Below are 21,790 nucleotides of genomic sequence, written 5' to 3' on the forward strand. Positions count from 1 at the left end.
TCTGACAGTTACAGTTTATCATATAGGAAATTCTTATGCAAAATTTGAGTGAAAAACATCAATGAAAATTCTATACATGAAATCCGGTCAATATTGCTGAAGAGTTAGCAGAAATGGATTTGAATGGCATGCCTTGTATGATTTGAGGTAAATTATCATCAATCAATGTTCTATATATTCATCGAATAATCCATATTATGATTTATATTGATTGAGTCAAACCTTTTATGATAACTTAATAACAGAACAACAAAAAGCCGTTGAAGTATTCCACGTATTTCCTAATGAGTAGTAAAAGCAATGATATAAGATACCCATAATTCTTAAAAAAAATTTAATGCAGAAACATTAATTTACATTGTATTTATTTCGATTTAAAAATCGCGCCAATATTCCGACTTGAATTGGCCTCCTAACGGCGAGGGCTCCGTATAAATTGGGCAGACCATTGTTCTGGAACATTCACCAAACTTTCGCGTTTGTCCCGAGATATCCCCTTGTCGCACTTTCGGGTCTATGTCGGGATAATGACCTGGAAAGTACTGATTTGATGCAGCATCGAATTAATACTGAAGACAGTTTTCCGATAAAACAAGCACCTCGAAGGGTTTCGATAGTCCTTGGACATCTCCAGTCTTAGGAACACCATGATTAACAATAATTCTACATCATCGTCTATTCATCACCATTATTTTCATCGTCCTCTTTGCAAGGCTTATCGAAGTATGATATTTATGAATGAAATGACTGATATCCTTCATAAATCATGAATATGATTTATATATTATGATCTTCTATTTATATTTCAACATGTTTATACTCTCATACTCGAAAATATAGTTCAACCAATATAGAATATGGAAACCAGGGTGGATCAATTTATAGGGCGCTGATACAAATGAAATTTCAAAGATTTAACTGCGATATAAACAGTTTTAAGACACGGGCTAGTTACTGTGACAGTGGTATTCAATATACCCAACGTGCATTCCAAAATGTTCAATTGTGGCATCAAATGTATTATTATAGGCTATTTAATTACACTTCAAGTTAAACATATTTATATAAATTCAGCGATTATGGAAAACATTAATGTTTATTCCGTTTATAAAATGCATTGCCATAATCTAGGGAAAAAATCTGATTTAACAAAGGTAAAGAGGGATATCCCTGTAGTGATGGTAAGACCAGTGACTTATTAAAAATATTGATGTGGACTTGAATGCAAAATGAGTACAGGGTGACCTTCCAATAATGTATGCCACTTCCATAGTTTGCATTGCAAAATTATTTCTATCGAATAAATAGTGAAAATGCCGTGATAAATGACTTGACTACTATTTGCACGTTTAGTGTCTTCATCAAGGTATTTGGCTGGTCTTCTTGTATTATGCTTCAAAGGTTCTACTTGTCCTGCCTTTCTTTCCTACAATAGTCTATAAAATGACAGATTTTTCTATTCCAGTCACTACAGCAAACCTAGGGTGGTCGTGTTTTGAACATTCACATTTAAAACAATTAATTTTTCATTAACTAATAATGCAGGAGTATGAATTGTTTGAGTAAACGAGCAACTTTTGTTAGAGTACACGCCTAATCTATTTAATTTTTTTTTAATATTTTGATACTCTGGGTTATATATGTTTACATGTTATATAAAGCACTAAGGCGTAATAGTAAATACTACCATGTTTAACTTGGTTTTTTTACCAGCCCTATTTATCTATTTACATCCGCCAGATTACCTGAAAGAAACTCTGCAAAGTTTGCATTACCTGTAAAATTACTGTATAATAAATATTATGCTAATATACTGTCATTACATTTTACATGCACTTTATTACTCTCTACCTATTTGAAATATAGTATAGTTATGCGTGACAGATTTGAATACTCTTAGGGAGAATTTTGGTTTACAGCCTTTTAACATGGAATATTTAAACAACCAATTTGCTATTTTTGGATTGATTCACATCAGAATAGCCAGGAGTCTGGTGTGATTTATAGGATAGTGGTATCATTAGAACTAGTTTTTTCTAAACATGAATGGTAAAAGTTATTGAGTCAATGGGGTTTTCATGGGTTAGAGAAAAATGGCAAGTTTTTCAAATAGGATGGTACGAAATCCCGTACTGACTTATTGAAAGAAGCCTTTTCTGGAACTCTGAGGATTTCTCTTGATGCGATGATACATTGGAAAAAGCAGAAATTGGATAAAGTGGATAAATTTTTTTTATACTGTTATGATATAATTTGTTGATTTAATCTCAACGTGTAATTAGTAATTCACGGTTTAAAAATGTAATCAAAATGAGACGCTTTTAACGGAAGATTAACTGAATAGTCTTTATATAAATAAATTGGCTTTGAGTGGGTTTTATAGATCACAGGCCTAGAGATCAAGAGCTTTTAGAGGCTCATTTATCTCCATAAAAAATGTTTTTTTATGGCAACTCGTACTAGTAGTTTTATTAAGTAATAAAGCGATAATTAGAAAATATAGTAGTGAAATGTCGAAAAAAAAATGAATGTTTCAAGAAGACCCATATATTCTCTTCTTAATATTTTTTATACACTTTTTAGTCTGAATTTTCCTAAATTGTCTTTAATATTTCCGACTGATTTAATAAGAAAACTTAAAGCAAAAAAAAACTCACAAATTAACCACAAACGGGTATCGGATTTCCTGAAGAATATTCTTCTCGTTCTTGACGTGGTCAACTTGCTTCAACCGTATGACGTCGGCCAAGCAAAGTATTTTCATTGCGCCATATTCTTCGGTATGTTTGTTTTTGCATAAGAGTACACGCCCAAATGTACCCGTACCTGTAACAATAGACATTCTGTTAGTTTAAGATTTTTTTTTAGGTTAAAATGTTGATATAATCAATAATAATATAGAAGCGATAATTACTAAATCAACATTTTTTTTTTAAAAGAAACATCTTTCATAAAATATATTGGGTTAGTGATTAATTCTCATCTAAAGCCTCAGATGCCTTTGGATTTGAAAAATGGATTCAGGTAACATTCAACCTCTTAAAATAGTTCAAAACTGTACAGACAAGATTAATTTTAATAATTAGCCTAGACTATATTCTATTGCTATAATTTACTCAGCAACAATTTGGGACGTGTAAAAGATTAAATGCTTAATATAGCAGTTTCAAAAAGAAATAGAAATATAGATTTATATTTTTCTTATAGAAGTTATATAAATCTAGATTTTATAAATTACTGTAAAAAGTCAATATAATTACTATTATGTGTAATTGTTGGGAAAGATTATTTTTCCTTTATTTTGCCTTATTGATTTTTTGCACAAGTTGGACCTAGGAGTGTAATTATTTAAAATATATATAATATTTTTGTAAATGTTCACTATAATCATAGTAAGATTTACTATCACTTAAGGAACAAATTATCATTTTATAAACCAATATTTAATTAAAGGGTATAAAATATAAAAAGAGATTATTCACTTATTTTAATTAAAATATTTAACTGAAAAAAAGAATATTAAAAGATAAGTTACATATAAGAGCTTATAAAAACCATCAATTTTGAGATGTTTTTTCTCTTTTTTAATTTAGAACTGTGAATGATTTTCCTATTGTTTGGATATTAGGATTTGGTTCACACCCAACATACACATCCTGGTTGGTTGCAATTAGCAATAAAAAATGATTTGCGGCCGAGAGAAGTAAAACAGTAAATAATTTATTGCTTGCGTGACGTCGGCTTGGATCAGGATTATTTTTGGTACATAGGCCATAGTGTGTGTTTATTATTTTCAACGTTTTGTTTGATTTTTATGATGAGAAAAAAATAGAACACTGCTATTAAATTTTTCTTCTGTTAATCGATTTATGAAAAAAAAACGTGGTAAGATATCTGGATATAAAAGATTGAGTTTTGCGTTAAATTTTCTAGTGAAACTTATGTCTTTTATACCAACATTTTTAATCTGTCTTCACTGATATGTTCAAGTTTCTTCTAAGCTGAAGTAGTGAATTTTTTATTCCTTACAAGCAATTAAATTAATTTTAGAGGGTTACAGCAAACTTCCTCACAAATGAAGTATAATTTTCTGTTTCCTCCAGCCAGTTGAACCACCAGAAGAAAATATTGTGATTTCAACTGCCTGGAATTAAAGATTTTTATATTTCTTCAATAAAAGTAATTTTTTTGTTCCTTCCAGGCATTTTTCGCAGAAATATAAACTTTCAAAGCTTCCCAGTAAACCTCTAAGAATATCCTTCCTAGGGCATTTGCGGAATATACAAAATGATTTTATTTGCTTTGAAGTGGGCTAGAGCTTAAAGTTCGCATACAAAAAATAATATTTTGTATATATGTATTTTGTATTATGCTACGTACATGGCAACATCAACCTTCTTATTTACGCTTGTAATATTTTATCTCTAGTAAATAAATTGCAATTTGTTCATTTCAGTGTCTATGTCAATAGGCAGTGAATTTTAAGAAAATTTTCAGATTGGAACACAATCAACTTAGGTCGGTAGTCAAAGTTACAGACTTAGAGTTAAAAGAGAAAGTTTAATAAGAGCAATTTTGATGACAGTAATGCTGCAGTGATCTATATTTCACAAGAACTTACGAAAAATACCTTAATCTTCTTAAGAAATGTAAACGCCTTATGAATGAAGCTTGGCAAAAATGTGAAAATATTATGGCACGTAAAAAGGATGCTGATAACCATATTGCTATCGGGAATGAAAAACACTTAAATGAGCTACTTGGTTCATTTTATGACGAAAACTTTACTAAAAGGGCATATTAAATCTAGATCCTTATTGCTCAAAATTAATGACTAGGTATAACTAAGACGTGGATAACTAATTTAGTACATGACGTAAGTTTAAATATTAATCGTTTCGAGATTGTTAAAGCTGATCGTAGATCGACAATCGGGAGAGGTGAGAGGACCTTATTATATGTGCCAAATGTATTATATTGTGAAATACTTAACCACTAAGTAACTAATTATTTGGAGCAAGTACGGATTGAATTTAAAGTACACAGGTGTAGTTTGCAATCCTACAGAATATGCCAATTTTGCAGAAGTTTCAGATAAATTTAGATTGAATATTTCTCCAAATCTAATGGAATTTCATGATCCAGTTTCTGCCGGGGAATTCAGTGTCAATGTTTTGGATTTAGACTCAATGTATACTTTAAGATTTCTTTCATTTTTGGAATCTTGCAACCTCCAAAAAGTCATAACTACACCTATTATATAATACCTTAATAGATCTCATTTTATGTTTAAACCTTGACTGTATAGTATACTCCAGTGTCGATCCTGCCCTCATAGCCGCAGACCACTTCTTCGATCACCTTTTATCCATTTATACTATTTCATAAAATTTTTCACACATTATTCAACACTTTCCGTATTTATCTCTTTGACGTACACTCAAAAATAGGTCGAATAATGAAAAAAACTGCCTTACCCAAGAAACTATAAATTTAATGTACATACTTTAGAAACAAAGCACTTTTCCTAGATATCACAAGACATGCCAGAAACATACTTATGTATTTTAAATACTATTTATGACCCAATGTTTTGGACATTTATCGTACATTCTAGCGATGATTTTTATGAAACATTGCTGGTATGATTCTCATCACGATGTCCTAGAAACATTTTACTAATTAATTTTTGCACGCATGTGAATGTTTCAGCTGTCATAAAATAAAAAATCAAAATGGTTAAAAATCAAAGGTCTTTGAGGTATATTTAAAAAAAAAAACAGGAAAAATATGCGAGTAGGACAATAATTATATACCTATATGTCTATATAATATACAGCAAATAAATAATTTTAAATATCGAGTTTTTTGACTGAATATTTAAAACTATTAACTCTCGTCTACAAATTATAAATGAGAATATAATATACTACTACTTCACCACAACATTTCGCAGATATTTACTAAATAAATTATGTATTTAAATTAACCGCCATAGAAGTGACATAATTATTGGTTAATAACTAACCAGGCACCAGATTTACATTGGCAGCACTACCTGCAGTTTCCATTTTTACCGCCTTAATGGCCGCTTTTGGGTTTTTGTTAGTGTAAATGTGTTTTAGTACCTTTGATGCGGTTTAATATCAGAAAAATATAAAAGAAAAAATATAGAATAGAAGTTTTAATCAATGGTTTCATATTTTACATGTCAATGGTCCTTTTCTGTCGTTTAATTTTCGAGTTTATGAATAAAATTAGTTGTAGTAATTATAAGGGCTTAACATTCATCTAGTGCTTCTGCAGGTAAGTAACACTTTCTTATACCCCTAGTTCTAAGAGAAAAATATATATTTATGTAAGATAGGTGCAATTTTCATTAGGTGTTATATATTATAAAAGTATCTATAAAGTAGATTTAATGCTATTAACTAAATATTGATTTTTATTTTAATGATGCAAATTATAAAATAGTTAATAAAATATTTCTGCAGCAAAATGAAATTTCTACATGAAATAGGTATATAACATACTAAAGAAACGTAAAGGGTGTTTTTTTGAGAGGTAAACAAATTTGAAGTGAAATAAAACTATAAAAAAAAATTATTGACATGGTATTGGTTTTATTTAAAAAAAATTGTTATGCCATTAGTGCTTAAAAATTATTTCGGGCATATGAGCGCCACAGCTGGTTCGAATGTAGCGTAATCGGGAAGTCCAATTTTCGACCACTTTTTCAAGCATCTGGGGCCGTATCTCGGCAATAACACGGTAAATGTTTGCTTCCAAGTGATCCAACGTCTGTGGTTTATCTTTGAAGACATGTGACTTCACATATCCCCAAAGAAAGTAATCCAGGGGTGTGAGATCACACGATCGTGGAGGCCAGTTCACAGGTCCATTGCGTGAAATTATGCGATCATGGAATGTTTCCCGCAATAAATTGATAGTGTCACGCGCTGTGTGGCATGTTGCACCATCTTGTTGAAACCAAAGCTCTGCCACATCAAGTTGGTTCAACTGAGGAACAAAAAAGTCGGCAATCATGGCTCTATAACGTTCTCCATTGACTGTAACATTCTGGTCGTTATCATCTTTAAAAAAATATGGGCCAATGATTCCTCCTGACCATAAAGCGCACCAAACTGTGACTTTGTTGACATCTCAACAAAAGCTTCTGGATTTTCTCCACTCCAAATTCGGCAATTTTGCTTATTGACGAAGCCGTTCAACCAAAAATGAGCCTCATCGCTGAACAAAATTTTGGATTGAAAAAATGGGTCCAGCTGAATACTGTTTTCCGCCCATTCACCGAACGTACGGCACGCATAATGGTCACGCGGTTTCAGTTCTTGCACAAGTTGGATCTTGTGAGCTCGCAAACCAAGATCTTGCCGCAAAATCTTCCACAAAGTGGATGTGGAAGGGCACGACCCCAATTGTTGTGCACGATGGCGAATCGACTCATTCGGGTCCTCTTCAACACTATGCTCCATAGCAGCAATAACTTCTTCTGTGCGCACTGTATGGCGTCTTTGTGGATGCGTATTATCAAGTAGAGTATGCGTGGTACGAAAACGATCCATGGTTTTTCGAATAACTTGCTCGGATGGCCGATTATGTCGACCGTAAAATGGACGCAGCGCACGATAAGTTTCGCGAATTGAACTATGATTTTCAAAATATATTTGCACAATTTGAAAGCGTTGTTCTGGAGTAAGTCTATTCATTGTGAAATGGCAAACTGTACTGACCACTACTATACACCACCAACTGTTAAATTGACAATCACCAAATACAGTTTTGACAACTTAAAATCCAAACCTCTAAAAAACACCCTTTACGATATTCTGGTACATCTGTAAAGAAATAGGGTCATTGCTGGCATGTTCCTAGCATGTTTCTCTATTATTAGGGTTATAAGTACATAAAACCGAAAACCCTTGATAATTGGAAGGCATATAAACTCCTTAGGAACCAGGTTATAATTATAGTGAAAAGTGCTAAAAAAAGTTAGCCTTGATCCAGATACCTTCAATTTTTAACGCCAAATAAAAAACAGTACTACAAATGGGCCTTAAATTTCTCTTTGATTAACACCGCTCATTGAAAAAGCATTAATCTCAATAAAATCTGAGGCCATTATTACTGATTTAATGTAATTAAAATGCTCGACTACTGTTCTCTGCATCTAGTGTCAGATTTGCTTAATGTGATCGCCTTGTTTGGATTACTCCAAAGCATTTAACGGGTTTATTCTAGAGTAACTTTTATCTCTTTAAAAATTCTAGGCAATAGTATGTAAATCAGCTTAATATTCTGGTCGGTACAGAAAGAACTTATGCTTGCAGATTAAATTCAGATGCTTATCGCATATAAGTAACTGCATAAGAAAAGAATTATATAATCAGCTGTCATACTAAAAACTCTGTTATGTGATATCCTAGTTCTTTTCACAATGTTCATTTTGTGTATAGTACTTGTTTCTTAAAATGTGCATTCAACGTATACAAAATCACTGTATTCGTTTAAGCGCAGATATAATATAAAACTGCAGAAAAAAAGAAATCGGATTCTTTTCCATGAAAAAGAGAAGTCTTCTTCATAGTCTAATGTTATAAATAAAATAATTCGTAACGCGATACTAGGGTATTTATATAAAAAAACTAAATTTCAGGTATGAATGCTCATAATTTAGGTACAAAACTCATCTCAGCATAAAACAATATTATATCTATTATAACAAGAATCCAGATAGCTTATTAAGGGTCCACAAATTATCAAAACAAAAGCAACAATAATAGTCCGTCTAAAAATATCCATATCCCAAAACAAATAGAATGCAATCGAGGTGTGGGAAACAACTTTCATTGAACTCGTCGGTCAAATGAACCAACAATAAATTATTAACTCGCAACAATATCGCTTAATCGTTATTATATTTTCTGCATAATGCGAACGTTCTATTTGAATAAACGTGACTAATCGTTCATTAAGGTGAATTTAATTAAACGCGTTTTAACAAAAATCGTAAGTCACAACGCCGGTTTTTAACCCTGAACGATCGCCAATATTCGAAAATCGACGCGCTTTGATTTCAATTGCGGGACATGAAATTAAAAATTAAAAAAAAAAAAACAGTCAGGGACGTCTGATTAGAAAGACGTCATACGGCTATTTTGGATTTCCTTATTGCCCGGGCATTTTCAATATTCGAAGGATTTTCAATGGACTTTTCTGTATAGATGGTCATTACGATCATAATTAAATTGTTCGTAATTGAATGTGTATTATTTTTTTAATTGTTCAGCATTTTAATCCGCAAATACTATTTTAGGCGCATTTGTGAGAACCTTTTAGGATTGTCTAGGTGATCTCTAATGATAAATTTTAAAATTTGTAGTTGAAATATTTTAATGGTTTTTTAATCAAGGTGTAAAGAAAACATTAGGGAATCTACTGATATTGAAATTTTGGTTTTTGTCCAGGCAATAGGAGTTCTGACTCACAGTGAAATAAATACGGTAATTTATTGAGGCAGAATGAGGGGTTAATATTGATAAAATAAAGTTGAAGGTTAGGAGCAAACCTAAGCAGTCCATAATTTTCTTTAAAAAAAATTAGTGGGGTTAGTAATAAGCAGAGAGGGATGGGTATTTAAAGCTATTTTTGACATCATTCTACTGGTAAAATTGGATGTAGATGCAGAAATAAGAAGAAAAGGAAAAATATTTTCTTTATGTCTTGTATTTAATAGGAGCCAGTATAAAAACAACAGAAGATTTTAAGAAAATGTATAGTGATGCCTTCCCAACTATAATTTAAATGAAGACGAGGAAGAAACTTAGAATTAACTTATAGAAATTAAAATATCAAATATCCTGAAAAATCTAAAAAAAAAATAATATAGCTACCTCAAAGAAACGGCTCTATATTTGTGAAATATATGAGAAAATATAAGAAAAATCCAAGGGAAGTAGCAACTCAAAAAAAAAATAAAATTCGTTAAATACTTGGTAGAAACGTGAAAATACCTCGAAAACCTGACAGACATAAAATGACTTTCAAAGGAGTTACCTTCTTCAGATGTTTAAAATAAAATGGAAAATAGCCCTTTATATCCTATCTAAAATATCAGTATTTTTTACGAAAAAAATACTTAGTAGTGAATATAAAAGTCAGTTATCGGATACAAAGCGATGAAACAATGACAAAATTGAAAAAATAATGCGACTACAAAAAATTATGATGCAAAAAAAAACAAACTGACATTCAACATCAAGAAGTGTAAAAATATTCGATTTTGGAAAATTTGATTATTCATCTAGAGTGAATAATTGTGTTTAATAATGAAATAAATATTTGGTATATCCTCACATTGAATGTTGTCTGTTCTCCCTATTTTCCTATTTTATACTGTAATTCACTGACATGGTGGTTTATCAGTTGTAAAGTAAAAGAAATAAAAAATATTGTAAAATTGTCATATATGGTAAGCAACAAAAAAAGGGTCAGGGTAATTCCTCACGTGTGCCCTCCCCACTATTGGACAGATCATACTTTAAAGAAATTCAGATTTGTCCATTGACTCCTTATAAAAAAAATCACATAGGGTTAAGTCTGGTGAACGAGCAGGTCACTCAATCTTAATCCAACTTTCTGGACGAATTGTTTCAGGGTAAACTATCCATAAGAAATTCGAGTAAATATTATATTTTCTTTACTTCGTAATGGTAAATTCTCGTTATATGTATACGAAAAAAAAACATGAAAAAAAGTCAAACAGACTTGAATCTGGTGAACCAGGAGGTTCCATAAAAAATAAGCCACCCATAAAAAAAATCTAATATATATAATAATTTCTTTATTTCGCAATACAAAAAACCCATTCCCAAATCAATAAGGGTTCAGTCTGGTGAACGAGGAGGCCACTCAATTTAAGCCACCTTTTTGGCCGAAGTTTTTTATGGTAAACCGCCCATAAAGTACTCTAATAAATATTACATTGACTTCACACGTAATGTGTAAACTCTCGTTATATACAAAAAAACAGAACTTTCTTACGTCAAACAAGCATTTGCCAAGAGTTAATGAGTGAAAAATTACGATAAGTCAATTGCCAGTGTTTAAAAATATCTTAAAAAAAATATTATATTGAAAAAAAAAATTCTAGTTGATGAAAATTGTAGTATGGCCTCTATCTTATGTAATTTACTCAGGTATGTCCCGGTGATTGTATGTATGCCAAAGGAAACGTCGTAATATAAATTACAATGTTTATAAACAATTATTTGAATGCAGGAATTATTTCGCAAATCCTTGACTATAGGCTGCGCTATAAATTTATTAACTTGTTTGACATAACAATGTAAATAACAATATTAATTTAATCTGCATTTTTTTTTTATATTTAATAGGGCAATTTCCAAAAGCCTTTATTATTTATGATAATACGTTTGCCAAAAATTTTGGCTTGTGTATAATTTGTCCATAAATTTGATTTTTTATCGATATTAAGGCCTATTAAAAGCATATATATTGGCAGTAAAAACTTATAGATCAGGCTGCGAAATTGCAGTGAAAATATACATTTTAGTGTTTTACCGCAGCAGTTTTTAATAGAATAGAGTTGTTATGGCAGTTCATCTAAATTTATTAAAAAATAGATAATTTAAACCAATATTGTTTAGAGAATGATTGTTTAAAAAATTTGGATTTAAACATTATTTCAACTATCTAAAAGAAGTCATTTTTGATTTCATGCAGGCACTTTCCTGCAGGTACTTAAAATAATTTTTGTTTTTTAAGCAAAAAATTAACATAACAAAAAATAGAATGTTTCCAATACGTTTGCTTGGCCACTGTATACTTAAATAGCATTTCTACAACTGTTTTGCGATCTGACACCAAGATCATTGTCGACAAGTAACCCAAACAAACCCAGAAGCTGATTTATGACCCAATTAAAGTGTGATCTTTATATCCCCTCGCATAAACGTGGATAACAGGTTATAAACCCAATTTTTTTTTCGGAAATTTCCGTGCTACGCCTGGATTTTTCTTGTGTCGATTGATCGCGTTCGAATTTTAATTAGGAAGTTTATTATTGGCAAGATATGTCAAGGTGATTTTTTAAAATTGACCCAGTTGATGTTATAATAACATATCACCTAGAATAAATAGAAAAATCTGCGCTAAGAGGTTATTAAAAAAAAATACATAAAGTGACCCAGAAACTTTATTATGTGCTGATTTAAACTCCTTGTCTGATATATGAGCAGGCTATTTATATGTTTTTTAACTAGGACATTGAACCTATTTATTAATTAACTAACTACGTGCGATTATAATAATTAATTAATTCGCTAAGATGACTTCGCACTAAAAAAAAACCCGATTTTAAAGTTTATCGTGAATAAGTGTAAACATGACTTATTTATAGAGAAATGTAATTTCGATGTTTCGTCAATCGTATTTATAAAATATGATTTTTTTTGATGGTTGAATCAAAATGTATTGGGGAATTGGGATTTCCAGCAATTTTATTTTATGTCATACATACTAAAATATGTATTTATTTGTATATTCTATATCATTCGATTTTACAAAATTATAAAGAAAATTTCTTAGGATTCGTGCAACATCCTTGTAATATCTTAACTTACTATCTCCTATTCTACCTAAATCCAGGTAAAAATCGTATTCAAAAGTCTGTAAAAAAAAGCTTAATATGCCTGTTAGACGCAGTCTGGAAAATGTAAAAAAATATTTTAAATAACTTTAAATGCCTGAAAGAAGCTAAAAAAATAAATTGATTGACTGGTAGAACATTTATGTCGTTCTAAGTCCCTGCAAGAAGTTAAAATTATGATTTTATGTGCCGATAAGGAGTCATATACGATATCGAATGCTCTAAGAACGTCGACGTAATTGAACATTTAAAGAAGATTCTAAGGAGCATAAACAGTAGACAATAAAATAATTATATTTACTCCCCACAGACACCTTAAGTGGTTTTTAGCTTCTTTAATGCATTAGAACTGATTTTTAGATATGTTCAGGCACCTACAAACTTTTCAACATTTTGTTTCTTACAGACAATTAAAATAATTTTCTATTTCTTTCAAGATACGGAAATAATTTTTAATTTTTTACAAGCACTTAAAGTAATTTTTCATGATCATTTTGTCTCTCTAATTAGAATAAGTACATTTGTAGTACTTAAAATAAGTACAAAATTGTTTTAAGTACCCGGGCTAAAATAAAACTAACTGCCTGGATTAACTGTAAATTATCTTAATTGCATTTTTCTTTTCTAAGGCTTTAAAATTTGTAAAAAACTACTTGGAAGACCTGATAAAGCAAGTTTGTTGAATTATCTTTTTTTAAAGAATAAGTCCCTGGACGAATATAAAAAATTAATTTACATGCAATATCTATAAAATGCAACATGATTGCCTGGAATAAAAAATATTCAACTGTTTAGTTCCTAATCTCTCAACAAAGTCTAACTACGTGAGAAGATCTGAGGTATTAAACCAAACCTAATTGCAAAATACTAGTGTCTTAAAATTAAGATTTCGTATACTTTAAATGTTGAAAACGACCACATATTGCACCAAACCTCAACTATAATAACTAATTGAACTTCTAAAAAGTGACCCAAATGACCTGAATGGAACCAGATCTGTTTGAAACTAATCTATGTATCTCGGTGCCAATTGAAAGTTATGCAAGGTGCGGTTTAGTGGTTTATAAAGCAATGTAATTTAATCAGGCTTTCTGGTTTGTTAAACCACTAAATGCCAATTCCTTGGGTACCCTGAAAGTGGTCACTGTGAATAAAATCAAAGTTAATACCGACATTTGTTAATACTTTTTTTTTTAATTTATGTGAGAAACAAAATCGTATCGATCCCCCTAAAAATAACCGACTTATTTTTCTATATATAATGTGTAATGGTGACGCATTAAACAGACCGCGACCGATTCTTCTCTGCCAACTAAAATACAAAAGTACGCATTGTGTACTTATTCGACATTTCAAATAAAAATTTGTTCTTGTCAAACTCGAAGCGGCCTGGACGAAACTGAACAAGTTGCGTACGATTTGGCCCACGCCTCATGTGAAATTGGAAACTCGAGTTTTCGTGAACGATGAAGGATCGTGATTAAGCAGCAACAAGTGTGCCGGGAGCGAGAAAAATAAGTCTGGATCGGAAGTATTTTTGGAAATTAGTGAAAACGCTCTATTCATGCATAAATTCATTTTCTAATTTTTGTTTATTCAGCACCATTATTCCTCAGGAGTCCAGTTTAACTGTTCCTATAGAAACCATCGAATCAGCAGATAATACATAGATTATCGAACGTGTATGAATGTGTAAATTTAATAATTTAAGCATAGGGTAAAATCGGATGAGATGGCTAGCCGGTAGAGATGGCCAACGGTTAAAACTTGAAGAACGCGCCATGCGAGTTCGAGGTCGAATTTGACCGCCGTAATAATAAAAACAATATCACGTCCCGGTGAAATTTTATGATATATCTGTGAATATATGGGCGAAAAATTACTGCCGAATTCAACATATTAGGTGAGTAGAATGTTCATTAGATAATCCTAACCACAAAAAAAATGTATTAATGTGCAGGGGTTTTTGATTATCACCTTGGCCATCTCTCCCTAGCATTCGGGAGTGATGGCCACCTAACAGTAGGGATAGGTGACCATATGTCTTAACGGGTTTTTCTTTTGCAGTTTGACCTCGTTTCCAGTGTTTGCTGCAGAAAAATGCCAACGAACTATAAAAGGAAAAACTCAAATCGTGGAAATTATACTGAAAAAAATCTCAGACGGGCAATTAAAGATGTCAGAAATGGTTGTTCTGTCAATGGCGCTTCAAGAAACTATGGAATTCCTAGAAAAACGCTTGAGAGGAAAATAAAAAATAATGTGTCCACAACTGGTAAAATGGGACCGGATAGCATGTTGGGTGAGGCAAATGAAAACAAATTGGTTCGACATATTAAAAAAGCGCAAAAATATGGTTTTCCAATGACGGTACCCGATGTGCGAGAACTTGCGTACGATTTCGCGGAGAGTCTACAGATCAATCATAAGTTCAATCTTAGAACATTGAAAGGCCTTTCAATGTTCTAAAGAGTTCAATAAAGAAAAGGAAGCTGCCGGTTCTGACTGGTTTAGGTCTTTTTTAAGAAGACACCCCGATTTGTCCATTCGCAAGGCAGAAGGTGTATCCCTAGGGCGAGGTGAGGGCATGAACCGTTCAGATGTAAAAAATTATTTCAAACATCTGCAAGAAATACTGGAAGAAAATAATCTTTTCGAGAAACCTCGATGCATCTAAAACGTTGATGAAACAGGCCTGCAACTTAATAATCGACCTGACCATGTTTTAGCCGAAAAAGGAGCAAAGGATGTTGTTACAGTAACATCGGGGGAAAAGGGTGAGACAATCTTGTGCATCGCATGCTGTAATGCAAAGGGTGTTTTTCTGCCACCAGACTGCATATTTAAAGGCAAGAATTTGAAGAGTGAGTGGACCGATTCAATGCCGCCTGGCTCAGATATTGTCATGTCTCAAAAATCAGCCTATGTTACTGCTAACATTTTTTTGGATTGGTTCAAAAACCACTTCTTGCCTCGTAAAGGTGAAAAGGAGAAGACATTACTAATTCTTGATGGGCATGCATCTCATTGTTCCTGTGTTGAACTTCTAGAAACAACTGAGGCAAATTATGTCGTTTTATTGTGCCTACCACCGCATACCACTCATTATTTGCAACCTCTCGATAATGCTTTTTTTAAGTCTTTGAAGTAATTCTACTATCAAGCTTGTAGAGAATGGATGCACAGTCACCCGGGAAGGAAATTAGGGCGTCTTCAATTTGGTGAAGTTCTAATGAAAAGCTGGGGAAAGTCAGCGACCGCTGGAAATGCAATGTCAGGCTTCACAGCCATTGGAATATTTCCATTTAACCCCGATTCCATACCGGATTACGCATACACAGTTTCTGATCGAATAATAAACAGCGAAACCACAGGACGCTAGGAAACACTCACACAGAAGTAACAAACAGTCAACATTCCATTTCTCAAGAAAATAAGGCGGAAGAAACACAAGAAGTTAGACGCCCAGTCAATATGATAGATGATGCAGTGCCATCCTGTAGCCTGTGGAAGGAACAACTCTTCCAGATTTAACACCTGGGAAACTTCTTGATTAGATTAATCCCACACCCAAACTAGTTGTTTCTGCAAAAAAACGAGCAAAGAACGTTGCTACCTTTTTAACCTCTCCTGAACATATTGCAACTGTGAGAGAGCGGTCCGCAAAAAAAAACTCAACGACCCCACAAAAAAGAAAATTTGAGGAAAGACGAATGTTCAAAAGAGAAAACGCTCACCTTCACCTAGCTCTGATGATGAGGAGGACATAGAAATTCAGTATGAAGAGGAAATCAATACCCTTTCCGAAGTGGATGATACGGAATGTGCGGGATGCGGAGAAAGCTACAACAACACCCGAAAAAAGAAAGATTGGTTGCAGTGCATAATATGCTAAAAGTGGTTTCATGAAAATTGCTCTCATTATATAAATACTTGCCAAAATTGTGGTCAATCTGCGTTTCAAAAGAAGCAAAATACTTGCTAATGACTATCTTTTTTATTAATCCTATGAATATTGTGTTAATTTCAGATGTTTTTCATTTTATGTTTTTTTTTTAGACGGTGGCTGTCTCTCCCTCACTGCATTGGCCAACTGTCCCCATCAAACAGGGAGAAATGTAGCCACATGTAGCTTTTTTCTATACTAATAATAATAAAAAAAAATAAAAGTATTTTGATCGTATTTATTTATCTACCTGTTAGGATAAATAGACTATGATAAAAAAATAATCGTAAGACATATCCCTCACCAAAAATTCACAGGCGCCTACCATTGAAAACGGTGGCCATCTCACCCGACTTTACCCTATTCTTACTTGTCCATTGCTACTGTCTACAGCCAAAGTGTCGGGTAACCTTTTGAAAATAAAATATATTTTTCAAAAAGAAGTTGTAGCGGTTATTTTAAACTTATTGGCGCAGTCGGTAGGATTTGAACCTTCGCCGAACATTTTCTGATAAAGCCATTTTTGTTTACTTTTTTCAGGCACTTTCTTGTAAGTATGTACTATTTTCCGCCATATCAAGATAGGATTGTTATAGATGGTTAAAAAGGTCTTTTTACATGCTCTTTAATGATGTCTAAATCCATTATGGCGTCCATAAGAAATAACAAAATTGACTATGGTTGCAAAAAATCTAAAATGCCTAGAAAAATATCGTTAACGTCAATCGATTTGTCATAGTAGATAACCCAAAACTACCAAATTTTATTAAAATCGGATTCAAGATGACGGATTTTTAGATTTTGCCCGACATTTTGAAAAAACTTCTGTAGATATTGTGGATTTAAAAAACGCATCTGATTGGGCTTGGAACAGCACAGCTTTTAAATTTAACCGAAACTATATTTTCGTTTGCAAAATCCATATGTATATATATTTTATCTGGGACACGGTGTATAACAACTTATAATACGTTTCACGTACATTCTTATTTCCTTGCTTTAATAGATAAAATTATTGCAAACGAATCAACGTTTTTGGAAACAAATATTTCATAATTCGAAACCTATTATAAAGGCTTATTTCAATGTGTTTGCATTATGAGTTTCTGTAGTTGGGAATACGACCCCTATACTTAAAAAAGTCACAATGTACTTTATTTTTATTAACTACTATTTGAAGAAAAAAAAAGAAGCATTTTTAAATTTGGGTCTAGTCTATGTTTGAAAGTAGCTAAGTAGCGATATTTATTATTTTAATTATTACTGCGAGATATGCAGGGAAAGGTATAATAACTTAAATAAACGTCTGATAATAAATATTAACAACCCTGAAGGTGCATTTCTTTTAAATAAAGGCTGTATTTTCTTTACTAAATACAAATTTTCATATTAAATAAATATTTAGGTTTTTTATTTTTTTTATTATTATTCTTTATTTTTTTCTTTATTCTTTTGAAGGTACAAGAATATTTTCATTTATAGATTGCCAGGAAAAAATTAAAAAATATATTTTTAATTTTACCACCACAATCTTAAAAATTAATTATAATAAATTAGAAAATTTCACGACACTAGAAAATTCTTGTAATTCTCAGAAAAAAAATAAAGATTTCAATTTCCTAGAAAAGAAAAGTAATGTGGAAAAATAGGGAAAACTCCAAGTTTCTAAAAGATTTTTTTAGTCTCCTGAGTTGATAAGTTACTTAAAATTTCTCAAAAATTGATTATAAAAAAAAAACAGTAAATGAAATACTTATTCTAGGCTTTTGGGACACTGACAGCACTTGATTTATTAAAAAACATATTGCAAGAACTTACATTGACCAAAAGTTTTTTCTAGGCTCTTAAATTAATCAATAATTAATTCATTCTAGAATAACTTTTTAATTAATTTAAGCGCATGAAATAAATGTCTCGTTAACTTACAGGTACACTAACTACCTTAAGTCTCTGAAGAAAGTTTCGGTCACTTTAAGTACCTCAACTTAACTCAAAATCCTGGAATAAACTTTGATTTAATTTAAGAGCTTGATATAAGTGCGCTTCATTTAAACCTCTGTTATACTTACTAATTTAAAACCTTGAAAGTAGCAATTAAAAAAATTGGTCTTTGGGTTGATAAAATCCTTGAAAAAATTATTAATAATTGACTGCAAGTATCAGAAAATATTAAATTATACGCATTTGAATAAATAAAAGATTTATTCCCGGCTTTTGAGTTACCGGAAGGCATTTAATTTTATCAACCTATTCCAGGCACTTAAATTAATTAGGAGTTTAGTCCAAGCTTTTGAATGACCATTTAATTAATTAATGGTCTATAAGTAATCCAAAATCCAAAAAAAAAATTTAACTAACTGAAGTGCCTATGTAATATGCCATGTTTTCTGATTAATTTAAGTGCCTATTAAAATTTCATTTTAAATGCCTATAAAATAACTGAAAATCTCGGAATAACCTTTTATTTATTTTAAAAGAATAGAATAAATGTATTATTTATTTAAACGCCTGTAATAAAAATTTAACTAACTGAAGTGCCTATGTAATATGCCATATTTTCTGATTAATTTAAGTGCCTATTAAAATTTCATTTTAAATGCCTATAAAATAACTGAAAATCTCGGAATAACCTTTTATTTATTTTAAAAGAATGGAATAAATGTATTATTTATTCAAACGCCTGTAATAGGGCAATATCACTTAAGTCCCTGGAAGTAAAATGGAAAACAAAATTAAGAAAGGGGGTGTTACTTTAAATACTTTTTATTGTAACTTCTTAACCTAATATTTATAGATCAAAGTTAATTGGACAGCATTTTGGTCGTTTACTTGGTCTTAAATTAAAGTGGATTTAAATATATATTAATATAACATCGAACTAATAATAATAGAATTAGATAATCTTGGATATTTTAAACTTGTTCATCGGAACATGATATTGATAAACTAGAAGGGGGTAAAATAGGGGATCAAGTGAGGTTGAAACCAACGTTGGTGAAACTAAAATTTTGGTAGAATTTTTTAAAAATATTGTAGTAAGTATTTTTCTAATATCTACCTCTAAAAACACTTAAAATAATTGTATACATATTTTAGTTACTTCCTTATGGGTGCTTTAAGTAATTTTTAAGTTCTACCAGGAAAACGAATTTATTTTGTCCAGGGACTTAAATATTCCAGTCCAGACACTTTTGTTTTTTCCAGGCAATTAAGTTGCCCTTTTTCGAACCTTGAATTCATAGAGCAAAGTTTGAACTTCTTTACAGGTAGCTAAATTATTGTTCAACTTGGTCTAAGTAGTTTTAGTAATTTTTGATTTCATCATTTTATGCATTAATTTCGATCTTCTCAAGGCACTTAAACACATTCTTATAGCTGAAGTAATTTTCAACGTATCTAGAAGTCTTAAAAAAAATTACAATTTTAATAATTTACTTTATTTCCCTAGATGATGCCCTAAAAATATGCAATTTTGACATTTGACGGTTATAGAATACTTTGATTACGAACGTAGGGCGTATATACAGCATATTACACCGCTGTAATGCAAAACGATATTTGAAATGATAAAAGTTTTCGTTCAAATGATGAAGTTGGTTTAGGGCGCTGTATGACCAAGGAGTTGGATATCCAATATATTAAAAAACTTTAAAAAAATTAATTCATTTAACCTGATTCATAAATCTAAAATATTTGACAATGCTGCAATTGGTACAATATGCTGTTATATACTTGTCGTCTTATTGCCAATTTGTGTAATAAATTGTGTTTAATACGCAATAAATGTACGCAAAATTCATTAAAAAATATTGTGATAATTGGGTGTTATCAGCAATTTTTTGGGTGTGTACACCTACGTCACTATTGATGATGGTACGCATTTGCGACAATGCAAAACAAGTTAACGCGTATTTACATAAAAACAAACAATATTGACGTTATGACGCGTTGAACTTTGACTTTTATTCCGCATTTTAACTAAATTCGGTTCGTTTTCCATAATAAATGTACTTTATTACATCTACACAATTTTACTTCCAGAGACTTAAGTGAATTGATATTGCCCTATTACAGGCGTTTGAATAAATAATACATTTATTCCATTCTTTTAAAATAAATAAAAGGTTATTCCGAGATTTTCAGTTATTTTATAGGCATTTAAAATAAAATTTTAATAGGCACTTAAATATGATATTTCCCGCTAAAAAATTCAAATTATTGCCCCCAAGGTATCGCCCTCTAGCTGTGTTCAATGTAGGGGTGCAGATTGCACCTCGGTGTTGCCAAATGGAAAGTCAATGGCCGTGAGGTGAGAATAATGACAAGTAAAGTTTATATTGTTTTTCTCAAATGCGTCCTTAGAGCAAAAGGAATAAACTTTTTTTACCTTCTATTAAGATTATCTGGAAAAAATTGCTTTTTTCATGTCTTATTGTCTAGCGTGTAATGCGTATAAATAATAGCACCTAAATTTACATGTTTTGGCACTTAAACCGCATGTTGAATAAATCGCTTCGCAAGAAAAGAGGCCAACGAAGTAAATGATGCAAAATGAGGTCCAAACGTTCCAGAGAACCGAGAGTCCAAAAATACGAACGAATCTTGTGAAATCTGCAATATCAGATGTTATGAAAAATATTTATACGTTTTGTGCTGCAGATGCGTGAAACTTTACATAACTGGATCTCGTCGAATTAAATCTCTGTCTTCCTAACCAAAAAAAAAATATACAAGTGTTCGATTTAAAAATAAACGTATAATAAATTATTGTGCCTTCTCATTGCCTGTTTCATTCAGTTGTGACGAATTCAAGTGGGCGACGCACTGTCTGTTGCAAAAACTAATTTGAAATTTTGGCAGTAACATTTTTTTCGTTCATCATCGAACGTTTAAAACTTCATTAATTTAAAGTATCCGTTATATCTTGTTTTCCCGGACAGTTTGACAGGACCCAACTTCTTTGTAATGCATATTAAAAGATTATGATAATCCAATTATATAGAAAACTGTAAAAATATGAGTTTTTAGCGACCCACACGAAAGAAATCCATTGCCATTTATATGACCTTCACAATTTGCTTGGCAACTGACAACATTGTACTATTTCTTGTATTTAGATAAGATGGCCTTTGAGAATTTCCTGATATATGTTA

The 21,790-nt window shown here is 31.5% G+C and overlaps 1 protein-coding gene across 1 annotated transcript in view; it reads right to left on the minus strand.

Moving 5' to 3' along the window:
* LOC126740291 (cAMP-dependent protein kinase catalytic subunit 3) overlaps positions 1 to 21,790 on the minus strand; it is a 42,883-nt gene that overhangs the window by 14,820 nt on the left and 6,273 nt on the right. Inside the window, exon 3 of the mRNA XM_050446250.1 lies at positions 2,658 to 2,826. Within this exon, the coding sequence (XP_050302207.1) occupies positions 2,658 to 2,826 (169 nt within the window). The remainder of the gene's footprint in view (positions 1 to 2,657; positions 2,827 to 21,790) is intronic.

The sequence above is a fragment of the Anthonomus grandis genome, chromosome 9 (genome assembly GCF_022605725.1).
Source record: "Anthonomus grandis grandis chromosome 9, icAntGran1.3, whole genome shotgun sequence".
NCBI lineage: Eukaryota > Metazoa > Arthropoda > Insecta > Coleoptera > Curculionidae > Anthonomus > Anthonomus grandis.